Consider the following 20,393-nt stretch of genomic DNA (forward strand, 5'->3'; position numbering starts at 1 on the left):
CTACAAGAAATTTTTATCTAAGATTTTCAAAACCTCTTATTACATGTATTTTTTGATAACCATGTTATGTTATGTTTGTTATGTATTTCTCTGACACTATTAAAATTCATGTTCTGTCTTACCTCTGTGTGCTGGAGGCTTTCATGCTCATTGCTGATGAACAAAGGATACTTCGTCCTCTTCTGACTTCTTAAAAAGCTTATTTAAATTCTGTATAGGGCAAACACTCCTACTTTGTACATAGGCTATGGGGACTATTGCAGGGGAAGAAAGGGTTGCTTCATAAGGTGTGTCAGAATTGCTGGTTTAAGGATTCCGTACTCTCCTTTAGGAGATTTAGGATTCTGACTGCACCTTGTGTGTTATATTACTCAGACCACTTTTATTCGCTAGACAAGATTTAAGAGTGAAAGAATATTTACTTACAAACCTGGATTTAAAATACTGAAGTCCTGCCAAAAAAAGACCTTTACACTATCAAAATAAAAATAAAATTATTAAAATTCTATTTTACAGTAAGTATACTCTTGTTTCTGCAGCACCTCAGCCAGTTTCTGCCTTTCTTTCGGAAGAAACTGGAATAATTTTAAATAAAAGGTTTTCTTTGTTAATGGAGAGCTGCCTTTTCCTTTCCACCTCATCAGAAGGAAAAGGCCGAAGACAAATACTATCGTTTTTTTTCTGTGGTATCCCAGACTGGAAAATCCTTTTGGTTTTTGTTTGTATTAAGGAAAACCTACATTTCTGTCTTCTGCTATTTTGGAGCCTTTGATACCAGACATGACAAAGGGGTTCCACAGAATCACAGCATGTTAGGGGTTGGAAGGGACCTCCAGAGATCATTGAGTCCAACCCCCCTGCCAGAGCAGGACCATCTAGTCTAGGGCAGGTCACACAGGAACCCATCCAGATGGGTCTTAAAAGTCTCCAGGGAAGGAGACTCCACAGCCTCCCTGGGGAGCCTGTTCCAGTGCTCTGTAAGCCTTACAGTAAAGAAGCTCTTCCTCATGTTGAGGTGGAACTTCCTGTGCTCCAGCTTGTCACCATCCGTTCCTTCCTTCCTTTTCCTCAAAGTTTGATGTTTCTAGGATATGTGTTAATTAGTACAGCCTCTTCTCCTGGTGATACTGTCACTATGAAATGGTGTAGTCCTTTGAATGGACAGTTAATAATGAAACAGTTTCTAATTTAAGGGTTTTTTCAAAAGGGAAAACTTTGCAGATTTTTGATGTTTTCTTGTCTCCTTCACACCTCTAGCCTACAAGGACATTAGTTATGACCAGTATGTCATCTGAGTAAGTATTAAACATTTTTACTCTTTAGTCTGCACACCATTTAAACTTGAACGTTGATGATAATCTTTTTATGCCTATGCAAAACTAAATTTAGCTTTGGGCCATATGTTAAAATACTTCTTTTTATTCTGTGTTCTAGCTAGAAACATGTACAGACATGTATCTGCCGTTGTTGTCTATAGTGTGTGTGTGTGTATGTTTGCATTGCTATGGTGCAGGCCGAAGTAGTTGTTCCATAGGTGAGCTCAGTGGGGCTTCAGAACAATGAAATGAAAATCTGGAGCAAGTTTTGAATTTTCCTGAAGCAAGCATAGAAAGAAATTTTATGTAGTAAATGGTTCAAACGTTAGGTCCAAGACTTAGCTTTTTCCTCATACATTGTAATTATTTCTATTTTAAAAGTCAGTCTGAAACATCAGTTCAAAGTGTTTTCTTTCATATAAATAGTTGCTGAAGAAATACCAATTGTAGGCTTTTTAGCCACTTAGTTTCAAAACATTAGAAGCAGCTGCCACTGCATATTTAGGGGGAGAGTTAATTTTCTGGCATGCTCTTATCATTCTCTTAGAAGTCTTGCAGCATAAAGAACATCCAACAAAAACACAATTCCATATTTTATGCTACACTTGCTTACATATTTTATGCTTACACTGCTTACAGGGTTTTTTTTAATTCTTTTTCAAAACTCAAGGTATTTCTGCTACCCACAAGTCTGTTTCAGGTTTGAAATAATTAAATCTTAACAGTTATACAGATATAGGTACTCAGAAACAGTACTTAGTGGTTATCCTTTTAGAAGTTCTTTGTAAATAGTTGTAAATAGCTATTAACCATTACACTAATCTGTCAGACACATAAAATGGAATTAATACTTTTCTAGTCTTTAGTGTAACCAGATACTATTAACACCAAGACTAAAATGCACTTTGCAAGTCATGCAATGCAGGATTGCTGTGGGGGAGGTAAAAATAATAGCTACAGTGCAGATAGAAGTAGTGGAAAGCAGAGGTTGTGATCTGCCTGAAAGAAGAGAACAAATCCTGGCAGAGCTGACAAAAAAGTTATTTTGTTGAAAGAGGTCATTAATATATTATGTCTTTTAGGTTACTCATATGTTGATTTTTTTGCACTAGCCAATTAATATTTCATTAAATATAAAGGTCTGGTGATAACGATTGCTTTTCTTCAGAACTTGTGGCTGTCTACAGTTGTAGGCATTCATCAGTCTCTGAATGGGTGAAGGGAGGACTGCTTCTGAAGGAACTAAAGAACAGAAAATAGTCCTCCAAAGTACAACCCAATGGCCAAAAGCCAATTCTACAGTAGCTGCAGCCTCAAAAGTAGTTCATTAGAATTTAAATTTAAAGATGAGTTCAGTGGTTTCATGGCATTGGGTTTTGAGATTACAGTAAGCGGTGCTCACTGATTCACAGCCAGGGGCTACCTCTTTTTCTGAATCACACAGTCAGTGACATTTTGCTGTAAATTTGCAGCTGTCAGGTTTGCAGCTGACTGAAGTATAAACTGGTGAGCTTTCACTGTAATTCTATGGTGTCTTAGATTCAATTCTTATACAACAGGACTCTCTTCCTCTAATTGTACAGAATTTTGTGTAGGCATAAGAAAGAACGAGAAGGTTCAGGCAGAGCATGAAAACCTCTGGGTTGCAGTCTTGCAAAAACATTCACTTGTAGTATATGTCAAGTTAAAACTCATAAAGTCAAAAGGGAATAGTAAATACTCGAGTAACATTCAAAAGCATATAGCCAAAGACAGAATTCACACAGGAGTGAGGGTCAGTGGTTTGATTATTTTTTTTAAGTGTCTCCACATACAATATATTTGTAAGTCAACCTTTTGACTTCAGTGTGATGTTAATTTGCTACACTGTTTTTACTATTTATTTCTTTATTTGAAACTTCCTTAAAAAACAGATTGCTGCATTCTCTAGGAATAATTTTTTGCCTTTTGTTAGCGTTCCACTAAGTAGTGTTTGTTTTAGCTGAGGCATTTGGGGAGTTTTAATTGAGCTACTTTATTTGGAGTGAAATGTGAGAATGAAGTAAGCCCAGAGGCTTCTGGAGATGTCCTGAGTGCACTCACATTATTTCAGTGATTAACTTAAATATTTTACCTGAGAGACTCACTGTTGTGATAGATGTGACTGTGTTCGAGGTTGTGCTTAATTTTTTTTCTCTTGTGTAGCATTCTGTGGACATTTCCAAGTCACTCTGGGGAGCAGAGAGGGCACTGGAACTGGCCTTACATTTACAGTTCTTTAATGATCATTTATAATAATGATTTATAAAAATAATCAGTAATAAAAATAGTAAATTGTTCTCATGAAACAGCTTTGCTCTAGTGATACCAAGCTCTCACTGTTTTTATGATGATATATTTATGTGCTCCAGAATAACAATGTAGAGAACTCAAATTAGAATTACAGTTACAGGTGGCCATTCTGGATTTTATATTTCATTTTATATTTTTAATTGTAATTGTGTTTAAGGATAAGTGAATTTGTAACTGAAATGTTGGCTCAGATCTGTAGGTAGTCAGAACTTTAGGACATCTCTCTACATTTAGACACAGCATTTTATTCAGATGCTGAAGATTTGGTGCTTCCTCACAAAAACCTCTTAAGAGTACTGTCTCTAGATGTTTGTGTGTTCTGGGTAATACTTCTTTGATAGTACTACAAAAGCAACCAAGGCTGAGGCATTGTACACAAACAATATGCTAGATAATTCCTGACTCAAAAGTTTCTGTTTAAACGAACAAGATAGATGTGGAGGACAAAAGAGCTTTGATGTGCAAGTAGATATGGTTGGGTGATGACAGAAGAGAGTCTGTTTGGACTCTGTGGGAAGGCTAATGAATTTAGGGCTAGGAAAGAGGTAGAGGCTCAATGAGAAAAGGATAAGAAATTATTAGTAAGGAAAGAAAGGAGGTGAGTTTGAGTTAATTGGTGTTGTGTGCATATGTTTTGATAGTTCTGTATATCCACTCAATGTTGTATGGTGGTTTTTTTTTTTTACTTTTTTTTTTAGGAAGCAAAATACAGTAATTCAGGTGGTGAAAAAACTTGGAGAGTTTTTGTTCTCAGATGGTGTATGTGAAACCACAAGTCATGTAGTTGCAGGGAGTCCTCGTCGTACCTTGAATGTTATGCTGGGAATTGCCCGTGGGTGTTGGATTGTTTCTTATGAATGGGTAAGAACTATTTTTTAATTTTACTACAGAATAAATTAAAAATATTTTGTATATATGAAATATCAATCATATAACCATGTTTGTGTCCTTCCTACATACAATGATGCAATATTCAGATATTCAGGCTTACCTGGAATTAGTTCAATTATAGGAAATTTGTCTTTTTGCTGCTCTGTTACTGTGACTTACTGTCCCTCAGTAATTCATCTAACCAGATTCCTGTATTGTACCTCATTTTGTATTTTAAAAATGCCTGAAGTCTCATGTCATGAATGAGAAACTCATGTCACATGCATTATTAAAGACAGATTAAAGGCTAAACAAACTATTTCTGCTCAATGTTAGCTAAGTCACATTATTCAGTTTTGAATGTTTTATATACTGTTTTAATATATTTCTTCTCTGTTCTGAAACATATATTGAGCTCAGCATGAAGGGGAATTCTTAGATATTTTGATGCATAGTGGAAAAATGGTAAAATAGCAAAAAAAATAAGGAAAACTATTTGTAGATGAGTAATTTGGAAACTTTATAATTTATAGAAATGTTTCCCAGGTGTCCAGATCAAATAATCACTGTATATCCTAAAAATGTTTTGTAGGCTACCATGTACACTTACCAGACTGTTACTGTAAAGACAAGATAATCATGGGTCTGGCCGATACGGAGCCTGTGTGGTGCTGTGTTTTGGACTGGTGACCAAAACAGTGTTGATAGCACAGCAGTGTTTTAGCCATTGCTGAGCAGTGCTTACACAGCATGAAGATGTGTTCTCTGATTCTCACACTGACCCCTCTGCCCCCCAGCAAGTGGCCTGGGGGTGCACAAGGAGCTGGGAGGGGACTGCAGCTGGGACAGCTGACCCCAGCTGATCAAAGAGATTTTTCCATACCATATGATGTCGTGCTCAGATAGAAAACTGGGTAGGAGTTTTTCCAAAGCAGAGAGTGCTTGTAGACTAGATGGACATTTATCTGCTGCTGAGAGTGATTACTTCATCACTTGGTGTTTTTTTAATGTTGGTTTTGTTTGTTTTTTTTTTTTCCCCCCCTTCACTTACTAACTGCTTTCATCTTCACCCACAAGGCGGTTCTTTTTTCTTGCTTCTGCCTACCCAGTTCTCCTCCCCATCCTGCTGGGGCATGGAGTAAGCAGTAGGTGGGTGGACAGCTTACCTGTCAGCGCAGGGTTGAACCACCTCAATTTCTCACTGCTATAACAGAGAGTAACCACTCAGTCTGACATTGCAGATGACAGTTTTTCAACTTCCCTTATGTTTTCAGAGCTATAAAACATAGGTATTGGAATTTATATGGAAATAGCTCTTCACCTTACACAGAAAAGGGTTGTAGCATAACTTTATATTCCTTTGTTTCCTTTTTCTTCTAAATTTAAGAAAGATTTAAAATTTAGCTGATGGACTGAACAAAATGAACTTCTGTTGCCTTTTTGTTTTCAAGATGTTTCACACTTACCAGTGTGAAGCTTGTCCTGCATGATACACAGCAGTTATCTGAAGAAGATATTATTGTATACCCTGGGGTTTTCAGTTGTTCTTGGTGAATAATTTCCCTTGGGATAAAGGGATTTGCATCTTTGATAGCCTTAACAAGCCAGTAATGTACCTTTGTGACAGAAAATACCAATAGCATCCTTGACTGCATTAAGAGAACATATTTGCTGTAAGTTACTTTCTCATAACAGGGTAGTCAAATATGAAAGCTGAGTATTTCCTTGAGAAAAAGCTTCAAATAACCATAAGGTAGCTGAAGATGTAGATAACTACTACAAAAATCCAATAAATAATTTCCTACCTTTGTATATAAAGCAATATTTGGATAATCAGTATTCTGGCAATTGTTGTCCTGGATTTTCATTGCCAATGTTATGCACCATGCTTCTGTGAAACAATGCCTGGTGAAAACATCAACACATGCTCTTCACTGAGTAGCACTGACTGATAGCAATGCCAAATTTTCTCCTGCTCTCTTACAGTCTACCTTTTAGACTCATCACAGGATCATCTATATCGCTCATGTAATACCAATAAGTTAAATGCAATTGCTCCAAGACTTAGTTTGTTCAGGTAAATATTATTGGATCAAATGATTAAGCTGTCTTCTCTCATTTTATTGAGCTGCTATTTAGACAAAGTTCTAAAGTTCTTAGGAGAGCCACATGAGAAGGGACTAAAGAAAAAACTTCAGAATTCAGTTCTCCAAATCACAAGTTTGTTCAGTCTTATAGGATCTGCTTATCTGTGAATAATGATTTTTTTTTTTTTTTTTTTTCTAGAACTGTGCTTCAATCTTTCACTGAGGCTGGGTAAAACTCTGTCCATAAATATCTAATTACTCAAGTAATTAAGTAATTTACTTCACTGAAAGAAAATACTGCTTTGAATTTTTAAAACCAATATTTCTTAACTTAATTAAATCTATGCAATTTACCACAAAAGAGCATTATTGTCTTATTTGTAATTGTGTCACTGGCATAATTTTGCCATCTTTTTACCCAAATTCATTAACTGAATACTTTAACTAGAGAACAGAAAGCTGAAGACATACTTCACCATCATGAGGAATTCTTCAGAAAAGTAGTCAGGAGAATTTCATTTAAGCACAATTATTTTTTCCTTTTAATAATGTTACAATACTGGACTCTTCATACTTCAGTCAATCCTACCATAAGTAGTTTCATCGGTAAAGTATTTCAAATTGGATAATTAAAATAATCCATCAATCTGTAGAAATCAGTGTTACCTTTTAAACAAGGTAGTAATTTTGAGAAATGATGAATGTCTTTTGGAAGACATTTCTCAATGTTTTAACAAGCTGAAATATTACTTACCACTGTCTTTTGACTGGTAATATAGATAATTAGGCTGAAATATTTTTTTTGTTCAAGATGGATGTTAGAGAAATATCAGTTTTACCATTAGACATTTAATCTCCATAGCACTTCATTTACATATTTCAAGAGGAGTTTTCAAGTACAAGTGCCATATGATGATGCAGTGTGTTAGCTGGATGGTAAGAGACCTTAAATAATGATTAGTCAAACTGGTTTTACATCTTTGAGAACCTGAAGTTTGATATAATTTTTTTCTATATACTGTGGAAAAAAGAACACAGCTGATATGCCTGTGCAAAGGAAAACTTTGCACCAAGGCTAACCTTATAGCTGTATGAGCTGCAGATGCTTGCTTAGAGCTGCATAACCCCCATCATTTGCTGGAGCTGTGTAACCTGATCCAACACTTGTTGGATCTCCATACCATACAGGTTGCCTACTACCGAATTCAATAAAAAAGCCTGTACTTGAGGAGGAAATAACAGAAGATTGATCAACTTGATTCTAGAATCCAAAGAAAAACATTCTGTAAGTTTATAAGAAGTCCACAGAAAAACAATGTTTTACTCTTCTCTCCCTACTTCCTCCTTTCTTGGGTCATCCATGACCAGCAAGACTGCATTCTACTAAAATCTGATACATTCTTAATATCTCAATGTTATCAACTGTATTTTCCTAACTTCTCATACTCCTATATCCAGCATTCATGCTTGTTTCTTACTGTATTGCTTTATGATTACATTTTAGTCTAAATCTTTTGTAACTACACATTTGAAAACTTCTAGACAGCTTTTCTCAATATGAACACTTTTATATTCTAAGGTATTTCAGATTTTCTTAGTCCTTTTCCACTTTCTGAGGAGCTGTTGAATATGAAGATAAGACTTTACAAGAAGAAGTAGTTTACTCAAGAATAATATTGCAAATCATGACTTTTCTTTTTGTCCTACATGAATTTGAAGCATTTTTTTAGTGTTGCTCTGAAAATACACTGGTTGAAAATTTTTGTCTGATGGAGTCGGAAGCAAACTTTCAGTGACTTAAAATGGAGGTCTTGCCTTTGCGTTCACGAAAACTGAATGTTTTAGTGAGTGGTGACCTAATTATTTACTGCAGGACCTGTTCATGAACTCTGTATCGAGTTTTTATCTTGGAAAGCAGATATGATGCCTTTGTACTCAATTCCAGAACCATGATAGACAACCATTAATCCATCTTTTGTTAAGATAAACAAAATTAATTTCTAAACAAAATTCTGTAAATACTACAAGGATTGATAGAGGTTGTTGCTGTAAAATTGGCCTGGAAAATGAAATGGGATTACTTAATCATAACTAATCTTTTGGCTTTGTTTCAATCTGTTTGGGTTGTTTGGCAGTTAGTCTTGGTACAAACATCATTTTGGTACTATAAGGACTTGATGTACACATTATACAGCATGGTACATCTGTTACTGCTCAAGATTATTTACAAAGAAATTATTTTCATGCAACATGTGTCTTAAGAATTGTATTAGAAGTTACAATTTTCTTGATTCAGTTGAAGTTGATTTATACTGTGATTAAAAGATAAATGGCTCGGATTGAGAAATTTCTTTGCAATAAATATATACAGCTATAAGTATAAAGCAAATAGATTTCTATATTCTTATTGTAAATTGTAAAAAGTAATTGTAAAAAATGTGCACAATTATCACCTTAAAATGTATAACTTAAAATCCAAAGTTGCAGTATTAACTCTATCTTTTAAAGAAGTTATTTTACTTTTCTTAGGTAAACACAGCAATGTGTTATTAGCTTTTGAATATTTTTTTAAAGGTAATTGATTTATTAATTTAACTCTTATTTTTAGGTTTAGTATGATATAATGACTACAGAAATTGTTTTCTTTCTTTGTACAGCTGTTGCATTTTCAAGTATTTGGTTCTGCTGGACGGAGTAGTTTTGGGAAAGTTTTAACAAAAAAAAAAAAGTCCAAAATAATGTATTTCAGCAATTGAAAATTTAACCATTTCAAGTACGTTTTAAACATTTTGTGAAGGCCCTGATGGGAACAGAAGTCTTTAAGTAGTCCAAACTCTTAGGCATGCAAGTCTACAAGTATCATATTGATCCATATTTCAAAGCTCAATTGAACATAAATGACCACCTATTTTCCAGACAGTACTCTGCACTGGCAACAACCTTTTTTTGTGCCCTAGAATGTGACATTGACAGGAGGATACTGAAGAGAATGAAATTGAGCTTTTCTTCTTTTCAGGCTGATTTATGTATGTAACATGGATTATACACAACAGTTGAATAATCTTAGCCAGTAGTAGGGGCTGATACTGGTCCAGTATTGTTTAACATCTTCATTCATGATCTGGATGCTGGGAAGGGTGCACTCTCATCAAGTTTGCAGGTGCCACAAAACTGGACAGTGTTTGATGTGCCAGATGGGTGTTCCTATTCAGAGGGACCTTGACAGGCTGGAGAAACAGGCCAGTGCTTAACTGAACTAAGAGAACCGATCCAGTACGACTTCATTTGCCACATCTTTAATTTTGTGTATTGTTGACTTTTCTAGTATGCTCACAAGGTTTTAAAATTTAACGTAGCTATGTATAGGAACATGACTTGGGTATTTTAATGGTTTGTTTCAGTTGTAAAATTTGTATCTTTCTGATTGCTTTTTCAGTGGATCAATTGGTTTAGGTAAATGAAATATGAAACCAACTATTGCAGCTGCAGTTACTTCTAATTAGACATTGAAAGAGTTTGCTGCTTTAGAAATTATGAGAGTTCTACTTACCACTTAATTTACTTTAGGTTCTGTGGTCTTTGGAAGTGGGCCATTGGATCTCAGAGGAACCATATGAGCTTTCATCCATCTTCCCTGCAGCTCCTGTAAGTTTAATGGCCTTTTAAGTTTGTGAACTTTCTTTTATCTGGAAAATTATTGGTCCTCTGAATAGGTTTTGTGAGCAAGAAGGCCTACTAGAAAAAATACTTTAGTGCAAATACTGTAAGGATTCCATCTCTCCTTCATCCACTACTTCTTGAAGTGTGTGCAAAAACTCTGGTATGCATGGAAAATGCAAAAAAATGATTCACCCATTAATATTTGAATGAACTAGCTTCCTACATAAATATAAATATATTTCAGTTTATTTGCGGCCTATTTGATTTCTGCCTGTGCTTATACTGAAACTGGAGAGGCGTGTTACTGCCTAATGGAAAGAGAATTCATGTCATGGACTTGCTATTTTCAGTCTAGAAAATTTTTTGGCAATGGAAAATTACTGTGGGCTTCTAAAACTACTAAGCAGGCAAAATGAAACCTTTTTCTGCCTTCAGTGGTGATTCTCAAGTATTGAATTATGAAGCAGCACAAAAGTTTGTATGTGGGGGCATGGTGTGTCTGTTCAGACCCGAGGGTATCTGCATTCTGTATGTTGTGATTGATTAAGCAGTTTTGGTTTTAAAACAAGTAGAATACTAGCAGGTTACTAGTCCGTCACTCTAAAATTTTTTGCCAAAAAAAACTTTCACAATTTCTCTTATATTGCGGCAGTTTGTTAAATATATTATCATCTGCTACTTGTTTCTCAAAGTTTATGGTTGTGCCAAGATCATGAATTGCTTGTTAGCAGTGTGCTACTCTTGCAGAGGAATGAAGTCAGTGTCCAAGGTGGTGTTTGTGTGACCTTTCGAGTCCTTCCCTTCTTGAGTCATTCTGGTTTCTTACTGTAACAGATACCTTATTTTTAAAGATACAATTATTATTTGGGCATGAATGGTGTTTATATTCACTTTCTTTTCTTAATTCTTTCTGCTTCCTGACATGTATTTAGAGAAAATGGAATTGCATTCAAGTTTTATATACTGTTTATTTCATTACAGGAATGAATTAAAATAAGGTGTTATCTTGCTGTTATGTTTCAGCTGTTTAAAGTCCAAAGCAGTTGTTGCAGCCTTTTCTTTTCCTATTATTGCATTCCTTCCAAAATGTCCTCCTCTCACTTTGGTGTTTGCAGTTTAAGCCATACGATCTCCTTTAGATAAATGTCACTTAAAAACAAATTCACTTTAAAACTTTACATTTGTGTTGATAAATTACTCCATTTTACCAAAAAATAAAAAAAGTCTCATTAAACAATTGATCCATTCAATGTCTCCATCTGTATCTTCAATTACTTTCCTGGAACAGTCATCAAAAAGCCTTAACCTTTAGAAAGTCTTTTTTGCAACAAATCTAAACTAGCCATGTAATATTTAATTATTCTTGTCATATAGTGTTTGATTACTAAAATCATGAAGGTCAATGTCAACCAGAGGTTAGTACTATTTTCCTTTGCCAGGTTGAGCATTCATACTGTGCCAGATTCCATCATAGTTTTTAAGAAGCTTTTCTTTTCTTTTTTTTTTTCTTAAGATTATTTGGCTGGATATACTTACTATGTCAAATATTAGGAATATTTTCTTTAGCTATCTGATTAAATTGTAGAATGGTTTGGGTTGAAGGGACCTTAAAGATCATCTAGTTCCAACCTTTTACCATAGGCAGAGACACCTTCCACGAGACCAGGTTGCTCAAATGAATGCAGTGAAGCAGGGAATGCAGTAATCTATACCCAGCATTTCTATTAAATTTCATAGAATCATAGAACAGTTTAGACTAGAAGGGACCTCTGAAGGTTGTCTAGTTCAGTGCTGTGCTCCAAGGGTCTTTTCTAGTCCACTCTCATGGTAATAAACTAACAAATTGAAAAGATAACCCGATTTTCACAATTCCAACTCGTGTTTGCTGCCTCTTGTCCCTGTCCCTTGTCTCATTGCAGTACACCTCCAAGAGGGGTTCTGTCTTCTCTGCATCCTCAGTCAGGCCGTTGTAGACCACAGTAAGGCCTCACTTCCTCTGCTCTTCTCCAGGCTGAAAAAGGCCCACTCTTTTGGCCTCTCTTGGTATGTCATATTTTTCTTTTTGTGTCCACCTCCTTTATTAGCTTGGTGGCTGTCTGCTAGACTTGCTTCTTAAGACATCCTTAAGAAAGTAAGAAATTAGGAAGCAGTTTTATGAAGTTTCTTTTAAAAAAATTTGGTAAATGTATATCCTTATAAGTTTGCTAGGAGACACAATAAAATACTAAAGAGTAATCTTAAATACTGTGATATTATTTTATGCAACTCTTCAGATAAGGGCTGTTAATTTACATTTGTTAGGTTTCTTTAAAATAAGATAATGAAGTCATATTTGAAGTATTTTTGTCCCTGCTATCTTCTAGTAATGCTGACCATTTTCAAAGGTGGTGTTGTGAGCAGTGGGGTACTCTGAAAGCACTTTGAGTGACCACCAGTATAAAATTAAGATGTTTTTAAGATACCTTTTGTAAAGTAAACCTCCAGAAATCTTGTGTCTGGGATTTTGTTCTGTTCTGTTGTGAGATACGTTCTTGCCTTGTAACTAATTCGGTCATCTACTGAAATAAAATTTTACAAGAATACTACTTTAAGGCAAAGATGAAGCATGAGAATTAAAGCCTGAAGTTAATTTGGGGAGAAATCTCCATTAAATTATTTTGTGTGATTTATGAAGAAATATCTTTTCAATCTGAACTACATTGTACACAACTTTAAAGCATAGAGTAATAAATTTTTTAAAAGGCAAATATCACCCAGTAGAGTAATTTATTCACATTGTGGCATACACTGAGGGCCTACCTATGGAGAATTCCTAAGGAGAAGTCCTGACTTCACTGAAGAAAAAAAAAAAAAAAAAAAATAAAACCACAATAGTATGAACTTGGATAACTTTCAGAACTTTTTTTCCTGTTCTTAAAATGTAGCAATTTGTATCTTAAGTCATGAGCATAAATTTAATTGTATCAAATAAAACATGCATATGTTTTTCAGTTAGGTTTCTTCTATAAAATGTATAGATGTACTACAGCACCAGGTGATAAGTGACTGTCATGGACAACTGGACATCTGGTGTTAATGCCATTGTCTCAGTTTATAAAATACTGATCAATTTACATTTTACATGTAAATGACAAGAAACGGAGAAAAAGTGCAATCTTCATAAAAATATAAAGAAATACATACTATATTGTAAGTTGCAGGGATTTTTGTAACTTAAAGATAGTGACAGTAGTAAGTACAAACAGAAAGAAATGGTGATTTTTTTTTTTTTTGTACAAAGTATTTCCCGAGTATAAATGCAAAGTCCTTAAATGCTATTTGTACTCTGTTAAATAAAGTAAGAGAGGCTACTGAAAAACATTCCTGGTAAGTGTAAGAAGTTGTTTAGGAGACTATGAGGGGAAAGACTGTATTCTTTAACTACAGTACGGAGCTAATTACAGGGCAGTATTTTTTTATGTACATAAAAGGCAAACATGACACAGAGATAAATAGATCTAGATCTAGTTAAGTGTTTTATATTAGAGTAATGTTTAAAGTTCAGTGATGAGGCAAAATGCATATTTCTAAAACTATTTTTCACAGTTCCAGTTATTTACTAACAAATATATAACATAAATGATCAGTAAAACACAGTCCTTCAGTTGTCTGACAGTTTCTTTGATGTTCTTTTTATTCAGTTTTTTTGGCCAAATCACTGTTGTATCAGGTTGATGCTTCAGACTTTCTGTCCGGTTGAATAATACGAGACTTAGCTGATCCAAGGCTATTGCAATTCAGGAATTGTACTGAACCCATCCCTTCAGAGTACGAGCGCTTGTTTTCTGGGCTGTAAAATGAGAGGAGCTGCAGATGTGTTTTTATGTGCTCGGCAAATGAAGTCTCTGAAGACTACACAATACATAATTCACATAATGCAAAAGCATTTAGAAATCTGCTGGTCGAATCATCATAGTCGTGGCTTTGAGGGAGTATCCTGATCCTTTCCAGTAGTACCACTTGATACCATTGAACTTGTTGTTGTTCTGTCGTAATGGATAATACATTCCGTTGAGGTTGGAAGGACCACATGCATCAAACCACCACCCTGCAAGATAGAAAACAAAGAAAAACATCAGCAGAGGTAGTTTTCAAAATATGGACGCTTAGTGTCCTGAAATAAGAAAGGAATCTAAACCCAGTTTTGCATCCTTACGATTTGGAACTGTCAGTAGAAAATCCTGGCCTCAAACTCAGGAAAGAAATGTTTATGTATTAACTATGTATTCTTGAAGCTTATGTAATGCATTATAGTTTAAAACTGAGAAGGGAAGGTGTTCAATCAAACTTAATTTATTATTGATATCCAATATTATTGTTGGCTGGGAGCAGAACTTGACTTGTACTATAATGACAGTGAGTCATCTTTGGTTCTTATCTGCTCTTTGAATTCCTGTTCTTCACAGATTTGAACTCTTAATTTGTTTTAGACAATTAATTAAGTCATCTGCTTCAATCCTCAGTGCAGATCAGTTTAAAACCTTTGTGCTGAAACTTGGTAAGAAGGAAAAGGAGAAAAAAGCAACCCAAACTTTGTACCCTTATGGTCCTGACCTGTTAGTGGGTCACAAGTAAAATTTATTTTTATTAATAAGATAATATTTTTATACTTCTGTTATGATGGCGATAATGTGTGTGTTCTGTTTTGGAGGGCAGTAATCCAATTATCGTTTTGGATAAACAGAAGCTGTCTTTTGTCTTGCAACTTGTGCTACAGGGAAACGAGCCACTGCCTAAGAGATAACAGGAAGAAAAGTCAAATTTATAAAGCAGTTGTTTACGTTTCTGAATGTGGAATTCTAGATTGACAAATTATAGAATGGCTTTCGTGGTTCAGAATAAAAATACCACCTAGAACTCCAATAAGTGGTAAACAATCATTAGAAAAACGTTGACATCTAATATATGTATATCTTTGCCACTTCATAATTATATTTAAATATGGAATTAAATACTTGTAGCCTTCTGTAGCATCTACAGTGCACAGCAGCATTTAGGGGTTTTCTTCTCCTCTGGATAGTTAGGGAAAGTGTTTGTGCCCCAAGATTCAGGAGCCATTTCACTGACAAACTGAATCTCTAGAACAGGGGTTTTGGAGGAAGTTAAGTGTTTTATCTCTGAATGTTATCTCATTCCTTGGAAAAAGAATCTGCTCTGTGCTAAGTTCCACAATTGAAGACTGCCTTGTACCCTAGCTTTACAAACTTTTTTCCCCTCCAGTTTTACCCCTTGTTTTACTTTAACCTTTGTCATATGATAAAGTATTTCATTTGGAGTAACCATAATAGTGTTTCTATCTGTCAGTTTTGGACTTCTTCAATAGCCAAAATTTACTAAGTCAAAATTATCACTCTTTATCTCGTAGACAGTTTCAGTGCCAATAAAAATAGGAAGACTGAGAAAAGGAAAAAAAAAAAAAAAACAACATTCCTACCTCCTGTTAGCATTTGTGAACATTTGCAAATACATTTGTCATTGTCTGCATCCTTTGTGCTAAAATCATTTCCTGGTTGGCTTATACTACTTATTTTGCCCGCTGTCCCAGTAAGTCCTTTAAGGTAGATCCTGCAGAAGTGAGGAATGGAAAAACAATTATTACATGGAAATTAATGGTAGTTGATCTGCAAAATAATGATGGAATAGTTTGCAATAAATATCCTGTCCAAGTAGTTGAGTTCTCTTCTGGCCAATGTAGTGTTGTAAGCTGTTTTGCAGCCTAATGTTTTCATATAAGCATAAATAGTCAGCACAATATTCTAATGAACAGCCTCTGCATTTGTAGAGATGATTGTTTTGTTCATGTTGTATTAGAAGAAAATGAGAGCAGGTAGTAATAATTGCTGGAATTTGTCATACAGATCATACATTTCTTAGTACTCTAAGTACATTATGTGCAATTATTTTTTAAATCATGTTCAAAAGTCTTAACTTGAAGTTTTTTGATTCCTATTTTGATGTTTGCACAACATGGGAATGTAGCATTACAACTTTGTGTCTGGATAATAATATTACTTGGACTACTAATTACCAACTAGTAACTGTTACTTTAGCAGTTTCTAATTCTCTTCTTTCCACATTTGCTAATTACTCTTCCTCTTCACATCCTTCATATATTTCTTAGTGTTAAATCATCAGAGGTATTTAAGTTTGCTTCAGTTCCCTGCCCAGGTAAGCTTTCAGTGAGGTTGCTACTGCCTGGATGTGCTTACACAGGTGCAGATGCAGTCTCGGTGGGGAGACAGGACATCAAACTGGGGAGGCAATTGCGCAGCTGTTACTGTGTTGCCTTGAGTTGGAAGGACTTGAACCCTCTGCTCCCACAGTATCTCTTTGGGGATTGCATATCTGTATGAGATAGCTCATCCTTCTCAGAGGTAGTCTGTCTGAGGAGACTTCATTCTGTGAGAAGAATTAACTTAACCTTGGATCGCACTTCATCTTGTATGTAATTCCCTGCTTATGACAGAATTTATCTTTGGTTGTTTTAGCAGGTTATTTTAACCCATTTTATATTCCCTTAATATACCATAGGTGGTATTAAAGGTTCCAAGTATAATGTGTGAGTCTAGGCTTGGTCTTCAAGTATCACTTACAGTCTAATGTAAGTAGAGTTTTATTAATTTATTATCATTGTTTTTCAATTTTTAAAAATATGGCTTACTGTAAGATGAGAGGCAGTGGATGTAAATTGAAATGAGAGTACTGGATATCAGGAAAATGTTTTTCACCACAAGGACAGACAAGGAGTGGAACAGGTTGTGCAGTCTCCACTTTTGGAGATTATCAGGACCCAACAGGATAAAGCCCTGAGCAACCTGGTCTGACCTTATAGCTTTTGAGATCAGAACATCTGACACAAAGTCCATTCTGATCTCAATTTTCTATGAATATGAAATTTCAGTTGTATGGCCAACTTATAATTCAGAATTAATGTTTTTAATGTAATGGAAGATGCTCTTCACTGGAAACTTTCTTAGATTTTGTTTTTTCTTGATGTTAAATACACTTTTTAAATAAACCACTGCACTTTGAGATGCATTCCATGTTTGGTTGCATATTAAAATAATCTATCTATTTACAGACAACCATCTTTGTTTTCAGTAATTATTTTTTAATATTGTAAATGGTCAAGGGTTATGACCCATATTGCAAATGTTGCCTTTATAAGTATTTTAAAGCATTACTTGAAAAAAAATCTCTGCTGTAGGTTCTGACTGTTTCCAGATGAAAAAATATTTGCTTTGGAGTTGAGACAACTGTATACTACTAAGGCATTAAGATCTAATGTTTTGAGGGCAGGAGATGCTGATAGTTTTGGATTGCTTTGCATGTAAGACTTGAGTTGAAGTAGCAGCATTATCTCCCTCAGGTGTCAGATTGACTTTTACAAAAAATAGTTGCTAGAAATCTTGGAGAAATTAATCTAAATATGACAGTTTTTCTGTCCAGACTCCTAAAACTCCATGAATCTCTAACTCTTGTTAAGAAACATTTAATGGACCCTCTAGTAGAAATGCATCTGTAAAGGCTCCAGTTTCTTCTATAACCAATCAAACAATATAATAATATTTCTTTATATAAAATATTTCTATTACATGTCTATTATTTTCTTTTTTAACCAAATATGTAAGACGAAACTGTGAAGCTTTGCATTTTACAGAATGATAAGGGCATAAGTAATATGTCTATTAAAATCTGGTGTTTAAACTGACAAATTTGTTACGGGATGTGACTGGACATTAGCTATTAGCTTCATTTTTACAGCTAAGCGAGTTATACTTTGAGAGTCCAAGCCAATGAGTCACAAAAGGAGAAGGTAGCACTACCTTAGTGTGCTCTTCATGACAACAGAACAGCTCCTGTGAGCTTAAGTAGAATTCTTAAATTCTTAAGAAGAACCCTGCAAGTACTATTCATCTTAGTCATCCAACTTCCAATATTTTATTTACTGTAGGGAATCAGGGCTTGACAGCAGCTGCAGCCAGGTTCCTATTGCCCTGAAAACTGTGCACTACCGCCTGCTATACTGGCACATGGGTTCCATCTTCTACCACACGATGCCTTCATCTTTGTGCATCTTTTGTGTTACAATCACCCAAAGTGCACTAGTAAAATACACATTCTCTCCACTGGAAGAAAAAATCATTGCTTTAGGCAATAGATGAAAAACGGAGCAAACGTTATTCTCTGAGTGAACTGAAAAATGGTCATAATTTGTATGAAATAAGGTCATGCATCTACACAGTCTACAATCTTTTTTTTATTCAGATCTGAGTTTTCTGCTTACCTGTATTTTAGCTCTTCATTTGCTAGAGAGAAGTGGTCATACAATGAATATGCCTCATTTCCTTCCCAGTCTTTCAGGTGTATTTTAAGAACATAACGCTTCTGATTAGTCAGTTGAGAAACAAACTCATTTCCCAGCCAGTACTCCCCAGCAGGATCACCAAATCCCTGTAATTCAAATTGTATATTTAAATAGCCTTGTTTTGTTTTTTATTTGAGTTTGAAATGATCACTTTATCAGTTTTAAGTTTAATAGTTTTCAGTCTGTCAAGTAAGAATTTTACTGTGTCTGTAGGGGTTATAATCTGTAATATTTCAAAAAATTAATTTCAGCAAAGACAAACTCAGGAATCTGAAATAGTGAATAGTGACTTTGTAGATTTAGAGCAGTTTCTACTGTTGCCATGAGAAACACAAATATAAATAACTCAAAAAATGTGGACATATCATGGAACAGTTGATTAAAGAAAAGTGAGTTTTCTCTTTAAAAACAAACATACTTGCAAGTCTCCTTAGGCAAACAACCAACACTACTCTGACATTTTCTAAATGAACGTCTAAGGACAAAGACAACTTTTAAAACCTGCTTACATTTGAAGGATGCTATTAATGTAACTTCATTATATTAGATTGAGATAATGGTAATTAATATTAAGGCTTCAGAAAACATTGTTTACCATCTTGTATTCTTTCCATGTCCGATGGAAGTCCACGCTGCCATCTTCACGTCTCTGAATCACTGTCCAGCCTCCTCCACCAGTTTCCATGTCACAGTAGGCCTGCCAGAGCAAGTGTGCAACACCGTAAGGGCACATGCAATCATGAGAAAACAGAAATACAAAGCATGTACTTTGCATAGCTCCATGCAGTGGCCACCTTTAACATGTACAGATGCAAAATGTGTTTTTCATAGCTTTGGTACAACTCTGTTGTGGTTGTCCACAAATAAATGTGATTCCTCAGTATATATATCACACTTAACAAAATACAAATGACACCTTAAAAGCAGCTAATAGCTAATGTTAAAGGAAGAAAAAATTGAATGTAGCCTCTGATTCTGTATGTATTGAATTCAAAAAATTGAATGTACCCTCTTGCACTGAAACTTTTATGAGTTTCCCGATTAATATTTCTCCAAAAAGAGGTTTTCACATCATCTTTTTTGTGTGTGAGATCTGTTCAAATTTCTCATGGCTTGTCAGAGTATGCATACTGTTAAATACATGCAGTGAGCTAACTGAAATACGTTTCTACTTCCACTCTCATTGTTCAATGCCTTTGCAGATGGACTGACCCCAAAGTTACGTCCAAGTGTAGAACAAGATTACCTGAAAGTTTAATCTTGAAGCCACGTTATTACAAAGATTGCAATGTGTATTTTATATTCTAGAACAAATAAACAACTATAAGATGCTTCCAAACACCCATAAATCATCTTTGATTTCACCAAGTTTTTGCTAAACATTTGAAAGGATTGAAATGTAATAGGCAATTCACTGAACACCTCATGAATGCATCCCTGGGGCAGTAAAATTCAAGTTTATAGGTGACTTCTTCAGTCAGTCTCCTAGATTAAAATAGGAAGTGGCCGAGTTAAATAGAATATTGGTGTATGTTTACTACAGTGTCAGAGATAAAAGGTATTGTTGAAGGTGCCAATATACCGGGGACACGCTGATGGAAAAAAATATTTTGAAAACTTAAGAGGGTATTTTGAAGTGATATGAAAATCTTGTGAATATGGGAACATTTTGGTCCATTTTTCTTGAGAAAGGATTTTAAAATATTCCATCTAATTCTGCTT

General features: G+C 34.9%; 2 protein-coding genes across 3 annotated transcripts in view; one reads left to right on the forward strand and one right to left on the reverse strand.

Annotated features, from left to right (window-relative positions):
- MCPH1 (microcephalin 1) overlaps positions 1 to 11,251 on the forward strand; it is a gene marked incomplete at its 5' end in the record, with an annotated part of 45,326 nt that extends 34,075 nt beyond the window's left edge. The window contains 4 exons of the mRNA XM_008942152.1: positions 1,258 to 1,295; positions 4,346 to 4,508; positions 10,172 to 10,249; positions 11,246 to 11,251. Coding sequence (XP_008940400.1) covers positions 1,258 to 1,295; positions 4,346 to 4,508; positions 10,172 to 10,249; positions 11,246 to 11,251 — 285 coding nt within the window. The remainder of the gene's footprint in view (positions 1 to 1,257; positions 1,296 to 4,345; positions 4,509 to 10,171; positions 10,250 to 11,245) is intronic.
- Positions 11,252 to 13,632: 2,381 nt separating this feature from the next.
- The window catches only part of ANGPT2 (angiopoietin 2), a 42,219-nt gene continuing 35,458 nt past the window's right edge, over positions 13,633 to 20,393 (reverse strand). For both annotated transcript variants that reach the window (XM_008942151.1, XM_008942150.1), the window contains 4 exons: positions 19,267 to 19,368; positions 18,591 to 18,757; positions 15,738 to 15,868; positions 13,633 to 14,351 (listed from right to left, as the gene is read on the reverse strand). In XM_008942151.1, coding sequence (XP_008940399.1) covers positions 14,191 to 14,351; positions 15,738 to 15,868; positions 18,591 to 18,757; positions 19,267 to 19,368 — 561 coding nt within the window. In that variant the 3' untranslated portion in view covers positions 13,633 to 14,190. The remainder of the gene's footprint in view (positions 14,352 to 15,737; positions 15,869 to 18,590; positions 18,758 to 19,266; positions 19,369 to 20,393) is intronic.

The sequence above is a fragment of the Merops nubicus genome, unplaced genomic scaffold (assembly GCF_000691845.1).
Source record: "Merops nubicus isolate BGI_N331 unplaced genomic scaffold, ASM69184v1 scaffold7076, whole genome shotgun sequence".
In the NCBI taxonomy this organism is placed as follows: domain Eukaryota; kingdom Metazoa; phylum Chordata; class Aves; order Coraciiformes; family Meropidae; genus Merops; species Merops nubicus.